Below are 15,089 nucleotides of genomic sequence, written 5' to 3' on the forward strand. Positions count from 1 at the left end.
TATTTTTTTAAGTAGATAAATTAAGATTTTAGTTGGAATTTCAATACCAAACTCTGAAAAATTAATAGAATGAATATACATAAAAGTAGGACGATATAGTAGATACGAAAAATCACTATGAACCAACTCAACATAATTAAGATTTATATAATTTTCAAACAGCAGCAGGATACAAATTCTATTTAAGTTCCCATAGACTATAAACCAGGAAACACTGCAACATGTCTGGGGACATAAAGCAAGGTGCAAAAATTTCATAGTTTTGTACTGAAATCATACAGTCTGTTCTCTCATCACTGTGGAATTATGTTATAAATCAATATCAAAAGATATTTGAAAACAGCCCACATATTTTCTAGTGCAGGCTAAGTTGTGTTCAACTCTTTGTGACCCTATGGACTCACCAGGTTCCTTTGTCCATGGGCTTCTCCAGGCAAGAACACTAGAGTGAGTTGCCATGCCCTTTGCCAGGGTATTTTCCTGACCCAGTGATTGAATTGTGTCTCTTTTCTCTCCTGCATTGGCAGGTGGGTTCTTTACCACTAGCGCCATTTGGGAAGCCTCATTTTCAAGGGCAACATAATGTTTACCAAGAGAAATCTTTGATTAAGCCATTGAAAGCCTCAATAAAGTTGAAAGACTGAGAAAACATAGAAAGTGATTATAGAGAAAGTGAAAGAAAGAAAGTGAAGTCACTTAGTCGTGTCCGACTCTTTGTGACCCCATGGACTGTAGCCCACCAAGCTCCTCCATCCATGGAATTTTCTAGGCAAGAATACTGGAGTGGGTTGCCATTTCCTTCTCCAAGGGATCTTCCCAACCCAGGGATCGAACCCGGGTCTCCTGCATTGCAGGCAGACTTTCACTGTCTGAGCCACCAGAGAAGAAAGCATTTAAATGAGAAATTAATATCAAAATGAGAGATTAATATCCAAGATACTTTTGAAATCCCATGGGTTTGGAAATTAAATGTCTACTTTTAAATTATGAGTGTATCTAAGAAGAGTGTGACTTTGCTTCTAATGACCAGGGAAACCTGATTTCTCTTTGCTTCTAGATATTTTTCATCTGTATTCAATGCTAGTAGCTAACACATGAAATCTGACACTAACTGAAAGCTTCTTATGAACAAGGTGTTGTACTGTCTCTTGCATGCGTGTATTTTCTGCTTAATCCTCATTCAACTCCCAGGAGGTGGTATAATATTTCCCCTTCAATATTATTGAAGGGAGCAAGCTATTAAAATTAAGTCCCTTGAACGAAGCCACACAGCTAGATCTGGGGATTCAACCCAGGCCATCTGAATAAATGGTTTATACACTTACTCAATTCTCTATTCCTCTTTTATGATATAGATATAGAGCAAGAATCCCAAAGCCAGGCCCTGAGACAGTAAGGCCTGTGGGCAAGGGTGTAAGTGCATGGGCTTCTGAGTATCACAGACTGAAATTTAAACACCAGTTCTTTTCTTTATACATGCACATCACCAGATGGTCAACACCGAAATCAGATTGATTATATTCTTTGCAGCTAAAGATGGAGAAGCTCTATACAGTCAGCAAAAACAAGACCAGGAGCTGACTGTGGCTCAGACCATGAACTCCTTATTGCCAAATTCAGACTTAAATTGAAGAAAGTAGGGAAAACCACTAGACCATTCAGGTATGACCTAAATCAAATCCCTTATGATTATACAGTGGAAGTGAGAAATAGATTTAAGGGCCTAGATCTGATAGATAGAGTGCCTGATGAACTATGGAATGAGGTTCATGACATTGTACAGGAGAGGGATTAAGACCATCCCCATGGAAAAGAAATGCAAAAAAGCAAAATGGCTGTCTGAGGAGGCCTTACAAATAGCTGTGAAAAGAAGAGAAGCAAAAAACAAAGGAGAAAAGGAAAGATATAAGCATCTGAATGCAGAGTTCCAATGAATAGCAAGAAGAGATAAGAAAGCCTTCTTCAGTGATCAATGCAAAGAAATAGAGGAAAACAACAGAATGGGAAAGACTAGGGATCTCTGCAAGAAAATGAGAGATACCAAAGGAACATTTCATGCAAAGATGAGCTCAATAAAGGACAGAAATGGTATGGACCTAACAGAAGCAGAAGATATTAAGAAGAGATGGCAAGAATACACAGAAGAACTGTACAAAAAAGATCTTCACGACCCAGATAATCACGATGGTGTGATCACTGACCTAGAGCCAGACATCCTGGAATGTGAAGTCAAGTGGGCCTTAGAAAGCATCACTACGAACAAAGTTAGTGGAGGTGATGGAATTCCAGTGGAGCTATTTCAAATCCTGAAAGATGATGCTGTGAAAGTGCTGCACTCAATATGCCAGCAAATTTGGAAAACTCAGCAGTGGCCACAGGACTGGAAAAGGGCAGTTTTCATTCCAATCCCAAAGAAAGGCAATGCCAAAGAATGCTCAAACTACCACACAATTGCACTCATCTCACATGCTAGTAAAGTAATGCTCAAAATTCTCCAAGCCAGGCTTCAGTAATACGTGAACTGTGAACTTTCTGATGTTCAAGCTGGTTTTAGAAAAGGCAGAGGAACCAGAGATCAAATTGTCAACATCCGCTGGATCATAGAAAAAGCAAGAGAGTTCCAGAAAAACATCTATTTCTGCTTTATTGACTACGCCAAAGCCTTTGACTGTGTGGATCACAATCAACTGTGGAAAATTCTGAAAGAGATGGGAATACCAGACCACCTGATCTGCCTTTTGAGAAATTCGTATGCAGGTCAGGAAGCAACAGTTAGAACTGGACATGGAACAACAGACTGGTTCCAAATAGGAAAAGGAGTTCGTCAAGGCTGTATATTGTCACCCTGTTTATTTAACTTCTGTGCAGAGTACATCATGAGAAACGCTGGACTGGAAGAAACACAAGCTGGAATCAAGATTGCTGGGAGAAATCTCAATCACCTCAGATATGCAGATGACACCACCCTTATGGAAGAAAGTGAAGAGGAACTCAAAAGCCTCTTGATGAAAGTGAAAGAGGAGAGTGAAAAAGTTGGCTTAAAGCTCAACATTCAGAAAACGAAGATCATGACATCCGGTCCCATCACGTCATGGGAAATAGATGGGGAAACAGTGGAAACAGTGTCAGACTTTATTTTTCTGGGCTCCAAAGTCACTACAGATGGTGACTGCAGCCATGAAATTAGAAGACGCTTACTCCTTGGAAGGAAAGTTATGACCAACCTAGATAGCATATTCAAAAGCAGAGACATTACTTTGCCAACAAAGGTCCATCTAGTCAAGGCTATGGTTTTTCTTGTGGTCACGTATGGATGTAAGAGTTGGACTGTGAAGAAGGCTGAGCGCCGAAGAATTGATGCTTTTGAACTGTGGTGTTGGAGAAGACTCTTGAGAGTTCCTTGAACTGCAAGGAGTTCCAACCAGTCCCTTCTGAAGGAGATCAGCCCTGGGATTTCTTTGGAAGGAATGATGCTAAAGCTGAAACTCCAGCACGTTGGCCACCTCATGCGAAGAGTTGACTCATTGGAAAAGACTCTGATGCTGGGAGGGATTGGGGGCAAGAGGAGAAGGGGATGACAGAGGATGAGATGGCTGGATGGCATCACTGACTTGATGGACGGGAGTCTCATTGAACTCCGGGGGTTGGTGATGGACAGGGAGGCCTGGCGTGCCACGATTCATGGGGTTGCAAAGAGTCGGACACGAATGAGCAACTGATCTGATCTGATCTGATCTGATCTTTTCTTTATTAGCTATATGAAAAATGGGTAAATCTCTTATATTTTCTGAGCAATACGTTCCTCTTTTGCTATCAGGGAACAGATTCCTTCGGGATTCTCAATCCCTTTGCTAGATCCCCAGATTGGGAAGACTGATGTGGGGCCTAGAACCTTCGCAACAGTGTGAGAACTTCTTTGATAGTATTGTTCTCCAGTTTGTGGGTCACCTACCCAGTGGGTATGGGATTTGATTTTACCGTGATTGCACCCCTCCTACCATCTCGTTGCAGCGTCTCCTTTGTCCCTGGACCTGGGGTATATTTTTTTTTGTGCATTCCAACATCCTCCTGTCTGTGGTTGTTCAGCAGCTAGTTGTGATTTTAGTGTTATTTCAGGAGAAAAGTGTACATCCTTCTACTCTGTCATTTTGGGATAGTCAACTCATTGGAAAAGTCCCTGATGCTGGAAAAGATTGAGGGCAGGAGGAGAAGGGGGTGACAGAGGAAGAGAAGGTTGGATAGTACCAATTCAATGACATGGGTTTGAGCAAACTCCAAGGAACAGTGTAGGCCAGGGAAGCCTGGCATGCTGCAGTCCATGGCGCTGCAAAGAGTCGGTCATGACTTAGCAACTGAACAACAATAGAGAACAATCACACCAACTCAGTTATTAGAGAGATAAGATCACATATGTGGAAAGTCTTCCACAAGGAATCCATTTAGCTAGCACAGAATCAGAACTAGTTGGTGGCCCTTTCTCCCTACATGAAAGTTCTTAGTGAATTTAGATGCTCTGGCTCTGGTCCTGCTGACCCCTCCTCCATTCCCAGTATCAGGGGACCCGGAATTCATCTAACATCTGACCTAACCAAGGGCAGTGAGTTAAGAGCATGTCACCTTCTGAGATCCTTTCCATACCAAATGCTAGTGATTCTGGAGTTCTGACTCTATTGAAATAAAGTGTGGAAAAGGAAAATTTCCACAGGAAGAAACTCAGCCTTATAGTTAATTGAGTAGACAAGTCAGATCCATCATCATTGTTGTTAGTTTTTGACATCATATATTTCTTGCAAAACTTCAAAGGAGAGTAAGTGCAATTTTCCTATAACATGACAGCTGTGATGTTAGAGATTGAAGGAAAACAGGTGAGTGAGGCTTGAGCTCCTAAAGTTTCAGGAACCTGGGATCAAGACTTTGATCCATTATTTACAGTATCCTCTTTACTAAAAGCCCCTGCCCACACGACTGTGAACCCCACCTGATTTCCATGGCTTGTATTCTTCTTAGGAATCTCATTGATGCACAGTATATAATGGCTCAGATGCCAAATCAGCAATTTAACTTCATATTTATACTAAACTCTGATGTCTGGAGTATTTATTGCACATGGAGATGCAGGATTACAGAGCAGCTAAGACTGTGTTCTTCAAAGTCATGTTGCTGCAATTGAAATGTGGTTTCTGGTAATTTTTAAATATAAGGCATAGGCAAATTATTTCTGTGTTCAGTTTACTGGTAAAATGGGATTGAAACTAATAATCTCATTGGTTATTTTAAAACTTATATAAAAGTAGAATTTTACATACAAAGCTCACAGAATAGGTGTTTGACATTTGATTAGTGGTTAGTGAATATTACCTATTATTACTCAGAGATGTGGTGGGGGCAAAAACAGGCTAAATGCTATTTATCAAAAATACTTTTTTCTATTGGACTCATTCATTAAAAACATAACCTTGCTTTTTAATATTTTGGGAGGATCTAGTCAATTTAGCTGAGGTTGTTGATTGACTTGAATTGTCAAGTGGGTTCTGCGTTGTACTGGTGGTGACAATGCTCATGGTGGTTGTACTTGTTTTCTTTGGGGTTTGATGGTGCAGAGGTGTCACTAGGTTACTAGAAATAAATAGTTGTGACCACTGCTTCCATTAATATATCCTATTCTCTCAAAAGAACACTTGAAACTAACCAAAATGACTTCTACTAGATACCCTGCAACTACAGCTCATGAACACCTCTGCCTATTACACCTACTTCTCTTCATCCTCAAGAGTGTGGTCTATTTTGTCTTCATCACCTTCTCTGTGTGATGAAGAGGCATCTGCTATGATGGAAAGAGCTCGTGACAGAGGGGACCACAAAAAGGTCAATTTTCCTTCATCATCTATCCCTAAAATTCTCTACTTTCTTGCTGGGTTTGGACTGTCTCGGTTCATAGGTGTATTTATCTATTATGTCATTTTTAGGTAGCAATTTTTCAAGCCATTGGGCAAACTGAGAGTTTGACTGTAACAAGGAATTCTGCCATTACTCGGGGCAGGGCCCAGGGCTGGTCCGGGGACCCTCTCCCACCACTGTCCCCACAACCTCAGCAGCTCCTCCCACCCCTGAATCCACAGGCCTCCTGAGCACACACAGCAGGCAGCTCCCCGTCTCCTCCCTCAGTGCAGCCACCCAGACCATGACCCTGCCCCTCTCTGCCCCATACCCTGTAGCCTCCAGCTTTGTTGCTTGAACTCTGAACTTTAATTTTCATAATAGGCACAAAATTTAAAAATACATAAAAAGTCCATTTTTGTCTGTACTTTAATTCCATGAAATCTAATCAAGGTAAGAAACAGCATGACAACTGAGCTATCAAATTCAGCATGGTTGTAATAATGGTCAATACCACATTTCTATGTCTGAGTGATTATGGTCTTTCTTTGGGACATTGGTTCCAAGAGGAGCCACAGATAAAGGAAGGTACCCATCTGGTGACTTCTCTTTCAAAGTCACCAGACTCATTGGTTTGGGATATTTGTATGTTGATACTGTGACACCCAGCATTCTTTGCACTGTTTGTGCTCAGATTGTACTGGAGTCTCACAAACACTGCCTCCTGATCCTCACATTAAACCCATGAGAACTGCTCCACACCAAAAGAGCATCAGATGGAGGGTAAAGCATGCAGACTATGACCTTTGAAGGCCTGCATTTGAACCCTGGACCTGTATTAGGATCCGTGTGACCTCAGCAGCAATTTGAACTCTCTGTGCCATCATTCCCTCATCTGTGTAATGAAGTTACAGAGCCCTGTCTCCTGGGCATGTGGAACAGATGAGTCAGTGATGTTTGATCCATGCAAGTCCTCAACAGCAACTAGTTTCTACTGTTCGTAGCTCTACTGTAGAATCAGTAGGTTCCACACAAACATGGAACCACTAAGAATCATCTCTAATTTAATTTCCTTCACACACAGGTTAGATGTGGATAAAACATCTAACATGTTGGATTAACATCTAACATGTTAGATGTTAATCTAACATTAACATCTAACATTAACATGTTAGATAAAATATCTAAAAGTGTGGATTAACATCTAACATCCCTAAAATAGGGATTCAGTTACTATCTTTCACTAGGTAATTTCATTAATCCTCTAAGAGCCCTTGAAGGAAGGTACAGTTATAGTCCACAGTTTAAAGACGGAAGAGGTGGAGTTATCTGCTCACTACAACCATTTTGTAGGTAATAATTATTTAGAGCCGAGTTTCTCTGATCTCTGTGCCTGTATTTTGTTGCCTCACATCTCTAATTCATTCATAAGAAGGAGGTCCCAGAGAGGCTAGGAAATACCCAAGGTTAAACACAGAGCAGTGGCAGAGTCCACATGGGCCAGGTCTGCCTGACTTAAATCCTGCTGCTTTTTTCAGTGTATCAGTGGCTTTCTTATTATAACTGTAAATAAATGATTACATTGATAAATAAATAATACATGCCTGCACGCTCAGTTGCTAGGTCATGTTCGGCTCTTTGTAACCGCATGGACTGTAACCTGCGGGTCCTCTGTCCATGGGATTCTCCATGCAAAAATACTAGAGTGGGTTGCCATTTCCTTCTCCAGGGGGTCTTCCTAACCCAGGGATCAAACCCATGTCTCCCGCATTGGCAGGTGGCTTCTTAACCATTGAATCACTAAGGAAGCTGAAGTAATACATAGATAATAATAGTAAATAGATAAATAAATAAAAAGTAATTAATCATATAAGAAAAAAAAGTTACCAGAGTCAGAGTTCATCACAGCCCAGATATCAGACTTTTAAAATCTCCTTCAATATTAAATAACTAACGTGCAGCCAGGTTGAGGCATGAAATAGCGACTGAAATAGTTCCAGCATTGCCAGCTCAGATCTCAGGCACAAGGAGCCATCACAGAACTCATTATACAAGTGTACAATGTGCTTTACTCTGAAAGTGACTTACCATCCACTTATCAATTTCACAAGGAAACAAAACATACATACTAAATTTATGTCCCTGGATGTTCATTCATTGTAGTACCATTTACTGCAACCCCTCGTGAACCATAATCAGCAATAAAAAACTGAAAATAAATGATGTCATGTGACAGACTACTCTGCATCTTTAAAAAATGTAGATTATTTTTAGAAATGGAACATCAATCAGGAAGTGTCATTGAAAAAATAATCTGCATTATGAAAGTGAAAGTCACTCAGTTGTGTCTGACTCTTTGTGACCCCATGGATTATACAGTCCATGGAATTCTCCAGGCCAGAATACTGGAGTGGGTAGTCTTTCCCTTCTGCAGGGGATCTTCCTAACCCAGGGATCGAACCCAGGTCTCGTGCATTGCAGGTGGATTCTTTACCAGTTAAGCCACAAGGGAAGGCCAAGAATACTGTAGTGGGTAGCCTATCCCTTCTCCAGTGGATCTCCCTGACCGAAGAATTGAACAGGCTCTCCTGCATTGTAGGCAGATTCTTTACCAACTGAGCTATCAGGGAAGCCAATCTTCATTACAGAATCCATCAAAAATTTTGGATAATATCTTTGCATGGATCTTAAATCAATCAAAACACTCTAAAAAATACACCAACTAACCTTGCTTGAACCATTGTATTTACTTTTCTTCCTCTTTAACATTCTGCTTTTGCTTTCTCTGAATCTTTTATAGCAAATATGAGTGTACATATGAATGTATATGCATGTATACATATTCTAACTTCCCTCTTTATACTCAAAGGTAGCATTCAGCATATATTGTTTTGAACTTCTCTGTACTTACACAACCTAGAGCTCTTTTTCTGCAAATGTACAGAGATACTTGAATAGCTAGGTTAATATATAATAATTTATAAAATAATTTCCCCTCATAATACACTATTATATTACACATTTTGCTTTTACTTTTAAAATGCTGAAATCATAATAGTGTTTTATATCATGAAGACTGTGTATGTTTGTCATTTTGATGGGAAAAAAAGTGAAAGTGAAAGTTCAATGGAAAGAATCCGCCTGCCAAAGCAGGAGACTCAGGTTCAATCCCTGGGTAGGGAAAATCTCCTGGAGAAGGATATGGCAACCCACTCCAGTATTCTTGCCTGGGAAATCCCATGGACAGAGGAGTCTGGTGGACGACAGTCCATGGGGTCGAAAAAAGTCAGCCATGACTTAGCAACCAACTTTCACTTCACTTTTTTTTCTCCATTCACAAAGTAGCTGAATGTCGGGACAGTGTTGTGAAATGTGCGATTTTGCTACTTGGACAAGTGAAAATAGAAAAAAACCTAATCTACTCAATTCCTTGTTGTTTAGTCGCTGAGGTGTGTCTGACACTTTTGGGACCCTAGGAACTGTAGCCCTCCAGGCTCCTCTGCCCATGGGATTATCCTGGCAAGAATATTGAAATGGGTTGCTATTTTCTCCTCCAGGGGATCTTCCCAACCCAAGGATCGAACTTGGGGTCTCCTGCATTGACAGGTGGATTCTTTACCGCTGAGCCACTTGGGAAGTCCAGATCAACTCCTTGGTTCTTAGGAATTTGATCAGACTTCTTTAGACGAAATATGTGGCCCTGGTCTTAGAGATTTGGAACTATTTATTCACTGTGAAAAAAAACAGTGTATTTAAGTGTAGAAGGCAAGAAACGGAAATGTGCAAATCACTGAAAGTTTTATGCAGCTGATGTCACAGTCAGGGCCCTGCTGGGCGTGTCTCCTGTGGTTTCCAACTTCTCAGCAACCTCCTGCCCCAACTTGCCCTGGACTGCCCTAGCCTGGGAGGGGCAGAGAGGGAAGGGTAGTGGGGCTGGGGGTGACAGTCTGCGTGGCAGCAGGAGGGGGTTGATATGCTGATGCGTTGATCGGGTTTCATTTTCTCAGGCTTCTTTGTTCACCTGCTCTGTGGAACGTGGTTGATAAATGGAAAATGCTCAAACTGGCCTCTACTGGTTGGGACTGTGCAAGGAAACGAGAACAGTTAAACCACAGCCAACTTTGCTCACTTTCAAAGGATCACAGCTAATGGAAGAAAAGATCCTTCTGCAAACACATGTGATTGTTATCAAACACACTCTAGACTGTGTGACCCGAATTCCTCATTATTTCTTTGTATAGTTCCTCTGATGAGCTCCTACATGAGTTGGGAACTTTATGCTCAGGATGTTCATATCTGTATTTTTGTCTATGCTCATGACCCTGAAGAAAGGAGCAGACAGGACCCCTTGCAGCACTAAGATCATCCCTGACTTTCCACCAGCCACCTAGGGTCTTCCATGATTTGTGATTTTCTGAGGCTGCTACTTCTCGGTTTCATTTTTCTCTGTGTAGACTAGGTGACATAAGACCCAATCTTTGAACCAAGCTTCATGGACAGATGTGACATGCTTGGTTCCTCACAAGAACAGAGATTTGGAGGCCTGATCTCACCTGTGCAATTGAGTCTGTTATGTACTAAGTCATGGAAGTTCTCTAAAAGGGAAAAAATGATTTCATAGTCAATCCGAGCAAGGCTTCCTAGGGGCACTAACATCAGGTGACAATGTAACAGGTGAGTGACAGAGGGCTGCTCAGACACATCAGCATGAAGAGCAGGTGTCCCACCTCCAAATATTGCAAAGCTCCTTGCTTTATTTATTTTTGTTTTTTTGAGAAACGTGGCAACCCAATGTGAGGTGGCTTTTTACTTAGGGATGAACATACACTCTCTATCAAAATGATTCGTAATGCAGACACACACACATATATCCCTTTACTGCTGCTACTGCTACTGCTACTGCTACTGCTAAGTCATTTCAGTTGTGTCTGACTCTGAGAGTCAAATGCAGACCAACATTATAACCTTAATTTTAATAAAGCGGGTTCAGTTCTTATTGGATTTGCTGTTTGTTGTCTCAAAGTTTGCTTATAGCTATAAGAGGAAAGGTAGCTCGGGGAAGGACTATAGACGTTTCATCACTGGAGAAGACCACGGCAGCAGCATTAACGCTGAAACCTTGAACTGCAGGGAACTTAGCCTGATTCAGATCTGCTCACTCCACTAGGCAACAGGCAAGTATTGTCCGTGTTTTTCCATCCACCCCTCACCTGATCCCTCTGCTTGCAGTTCTGAGCTTTCAGAGCTCAGGCTTCTCTTCTCCCGTCGGGGAGGTGGCTGCTCCCAGCCTGCCACAGGGGGCCCTCAAGAAAGGGGTTGGTGTAGAGAGGCGGGGCTCCTCCGTGGGCCTCCCCCAGCACCCACCCCTTCTGGGCTCAGCCTGGTGGTCTTTAAGAGAGATCCTCGCTAACTCCCCTGCCCGTCACATCTGCTGGGAACCCCAGTCTCACTATTGTCCCAGCCATGCTGCGGGCCCCAGTGCTGCTTCTGGTGTTCCTGGCTCTTGGTGAGTGTGTTGCCTGGATGCTCCTGGGATTTTTCTGTATTTTTTGGCAATGGTGTGTATGTATGTGTGTGGTGTGTGTGTGTGTGGGGGGGGGGGTCATACTAAGAAACGCTGTTTCCTCTTCCTCAAGATTTTTTGTTGCTTTTCCCATTGCAGTCATTCAGGTATCTTCCAACATGGAAGGCGACAGGATGTCAATCACCAGGGCAACTGGGTCCTCTGCTGTAATCCCGTGTGATCTTCCTACACAAAACAAGCAATATATCCACTGGTACAAATTCCAGGAGGGAACTGTACCCCGACGCCTTCTCTACTACGATGTCTACTACTCAAAGGTTGTGCTGGAATCAGGAATCAGTCCAGGGAAATACCATGGCTATGAAGACACAGACAAGATATATACATTTGTAATCTCAAATCTTCAAGAAAGTGATTCTGGCGTGTACCGCTGCGCTGTCTGGGAGAAGCACATTGGTTCAGCCCTCCTTTACACTGCACTGAAATTTTGCTTGTCACTGCCAAAAAACAGCCTGATACACAGGATAGACCAACACCTGCCTCACTTCCTGCTGTCAATGCCAATTCTCTTTACTCTGAACAAAGTGAAATCCTGAGCTCATCGCCCATCACCCAACTTTAATAGTCAATTGTCACTCACCCCTCCCCACCAAAGCCACAGTTTTTTCTAAAAGCAGGCTTCCATCTTCACGCCTCAGACAAGCAACTGTCAGGCTTCATCTTCTTTTAACTGGCCTAGGAGCTGCTGGAATCTATTCAACCTCCTCTTTAGGAGACAGGGCACCTAGGGTTGATCTGTTAAAGGAAGTATTTAGGAGAGCATGGAAAGGTTGGGAACCTCACTGTGGTTCAGTGTTTAAGAATCTGCCTTGGAATGCAGGGTGCTTGTGTTCTGGAGCAACTACACCTGCATGTTTTGAAGACCCTGTTCCACAACTAGAAGTTCCTGTGCCACAAGGGAAGACCCCACACGATGCAAAAGAGATCCTGCATGTCGCAACTAAGACCTGATGCAGAAAGTAAATAAGTTATCAAAAAATAACAAAAATCACAAACATAAAAAATAATGAAAACTTTAGCTATGCTGAATCATTTATCTGATCATTATCCAGAGAAAATGGCTGAGAATGAACCATCTTCAATATTTAGGAGTATGAAGAGTAAGAAAAGAGGAAAATGAAAACTTGGACTTCCTGAACCTCAAGCTAGTATCATATTTCTCTTGGACAAACTGATATTTTCCTCATATAACCAATCAGGGCATGGTTATATGTTTGTGCTCTCAGCTTGGACAGAGTGGGGTGCCAGTAAGAGAGGGGGGCGAAGTTTGAATACTGAGTTTCACTACAGGTAGTGAAAGTGTAGGAAAACAGTGATTTCTGTAACAATGTCAACCATTGTACTCTTCTTCCACTTTCTTTTGAATTCAGTCAGTCCACAACCAGAACTGTTCTGCATTAAACAAGTCAAGCCAGGGGTTCTTTCCACCCCTACCCTCTACATTAACATGGCCAAGTCCCAAACTGGAATGAGATTTATCAGATTATTTTTTTCTCAGTAATTCATTGTAAAGAATGCTTTGGGTGAACAATTAGACAGTGAATAGTATCTCTTTTAGCTGAAAAATCATACATGAAAGGAGTATGGCTTTCTTATTGGGCTAGATTTAAGGACGTGAAATTCCTGGTGGCTCAGCAGTAAGGATCCACCTGTAATTAAGGAGCTGCAGGAGACCTGGGTTTGATCCCTGGGTCGGGAAGATCCCCTGAAGGAGAGCATGGCAACTCACTCCAGTGTTTTTGTCTGGAGAATCCTTTGGGTCGCAAAGAGTTGGACACAACTGAAGCAACTTAGCATGAACAGAAATGTTGGATTCACATGTATGTGATCTCCTGTGTATTGGATCCTCCAAATTTCTATCAGAGGAGTGTTTCTTCAACTGTGGTCCATTGACCACTTGCAGCAGAAGCACCTGAGTTGGGATAATAGTGCTAGTTCTAGGTGGCACCCAACACCATGAATACAAACATAGGAATGAAGGCTGAAAATGTGCATTTTCCAATAAACTCCATAGCTGATTCTTATTCAAGTTGGTTTTTAAGAACTGCTGTCCTGGTGGTAACAGATAAAGTGACACACTTCTCTCTGAAATGGACAGGTTCCCAGCCTGACACACAAATGCATTCCAGAATGGTACTCATGGGCTTGTTCCTAACCCAAAACCCTTCCTGTCTTGTTGCACCCTGGATACTCCTGCTCTCCCAGGTCATCCTATTTTTGCTTGAGAACCCACAACCACAGGTCAAGTTTCAGGTTCTTCTTATTTCTGTAATTGCAGGGAAGAAGGAATTGGATAGTAAACAAACCAACTTTAACTTGGTCTCTTGTATCAGGGACCATGTGTTTTGACTATTTTATGACTTTAAAAAAGAGTGAAGCATGAACTTATTGTCATTTATATTTTTCTAATATTGTTTAGGTTTTGTTCTGCATATTTATTTCCCTGATCTGCTTTACACTGAAATTTTGTGTATTGGGAAAATGTAGAGAATTCTCTGCAGAGGGATTTTTTATGCAATGAATTTTTCCTGACTTCTGAGTACTAGGAATTGTTTTTCAAGGCAAAAAGACATGACAAATCTCTTGAGCAACAGAAAATCATCAAGATGAAACACTAAGATGCCCTTTGATTACTGCATTTGGGGTCGCACTGCCCCATCTACCCTCCTGGGAAAGACAGAAATATTCTTCACAGGTCATGGAAAAGGGTAAATAATTTCCTGCTCGATCATGGGGACTGAAGTGAGAGGTTGGTTTGACTGGAGTTCTTCACTGGAATTCTTTTGGACACACTCCAGACCTCACTGTTAGCAGCCTGAGAGCTGCTCATAAATGAAAAACCTTTAGTGGTGAGAACCTGAAGTTTAGGGTGTATGGTGGCAAGGAGGTCATTGTACCCGAGCTGGGTGAGGATAGGTTCAAGGAGGAGGTGGCCGCCATATTGAAAAAAAATTCAAAAGTGAATCAAGGATTTTTGGAGGCATCTGTACAAAGTCTTATGGACTTATTGTGTGCACTTCAAAAATTGTGATGAAGCATGTCCCTTTCCACCTCAAATGCCCATTTTTTTCTAATATGCATTGGTGCCCCCACATAGGACACACAATTACCCTGTTCAACATTCTCAGATTCAATCTCTCCCTCAATTAAAGGGTTGTAATAAGTGTTCCCACCTTGGAGGGTTTGTGGACAATTCATTGGGTCAATCCATGTAAAGAACTTAGACCCATGCTTGCCACACAGTACAAGTTCAATAACTGTTAGTGCTTGTAACTGTTATCTGTGGCCTGGCCTCCATGTAAAGAATATACAGATGAAGCAGACAGGAGTCTTCCTCCCAGGAGCCACTTGCAGTCCAGACAGTTGAAGACAAAACTGCAGCCTTGGCTGAGATGGCCCCATTACCCTGTGCTTCGTCTGTGGCTACTGGGAATACTTGGCAATGGCTGAGCACCAAGTAATTTCCAGACCTGAACTTGACCTCATTTTTTCTGACTTAGGTACTATCATATCCTCCCCCACCCCTAACGCATGGTGAACTTGGGATTCAGAGAAACTCTGTAGCATCCAAGATCACAAAGGCATTAATATCAGAAGAGACACAGTTTGAAGCCAAGTATAAATGTCA

At 42.0% G+C, this 15,089-nt stretch overlaps 2 gene segments (V, D, J or C); both read left to right on the forward strand.

The window, feature by feature from the left end:
• Positions 1-15,089, forward strand: part of LOC133246335 (T cell receptor gamma constant 1-like) — a 62,259-nt gene that overhangs the window by 19,025 nt on the left and 28,145 nt on the right.
• Positions 10,696-13,209, forward strand: LOC133246336 (T cell receptor gamma variable 8-like). The segment is given in 2 exon segments: positions 10,696-11,383; positions 11,540-13,209. Coding segments are annotated over 2 exon segments (501 nt in total).

This window comes from Bos javanicus, chromosome 4 (assembly GCF_032452875.1).
Source record: "Bos javanicus breed banteng chromosome 4, ARS-OSU_banteng_1.0, whole genome shotgun sequence".
NCBI classification, from domain to species: Eukaryota; Metazoa; Chordata; class Mammalia; order Artiodactyla; family Bovidae; genus Bos; species Bos javanicus.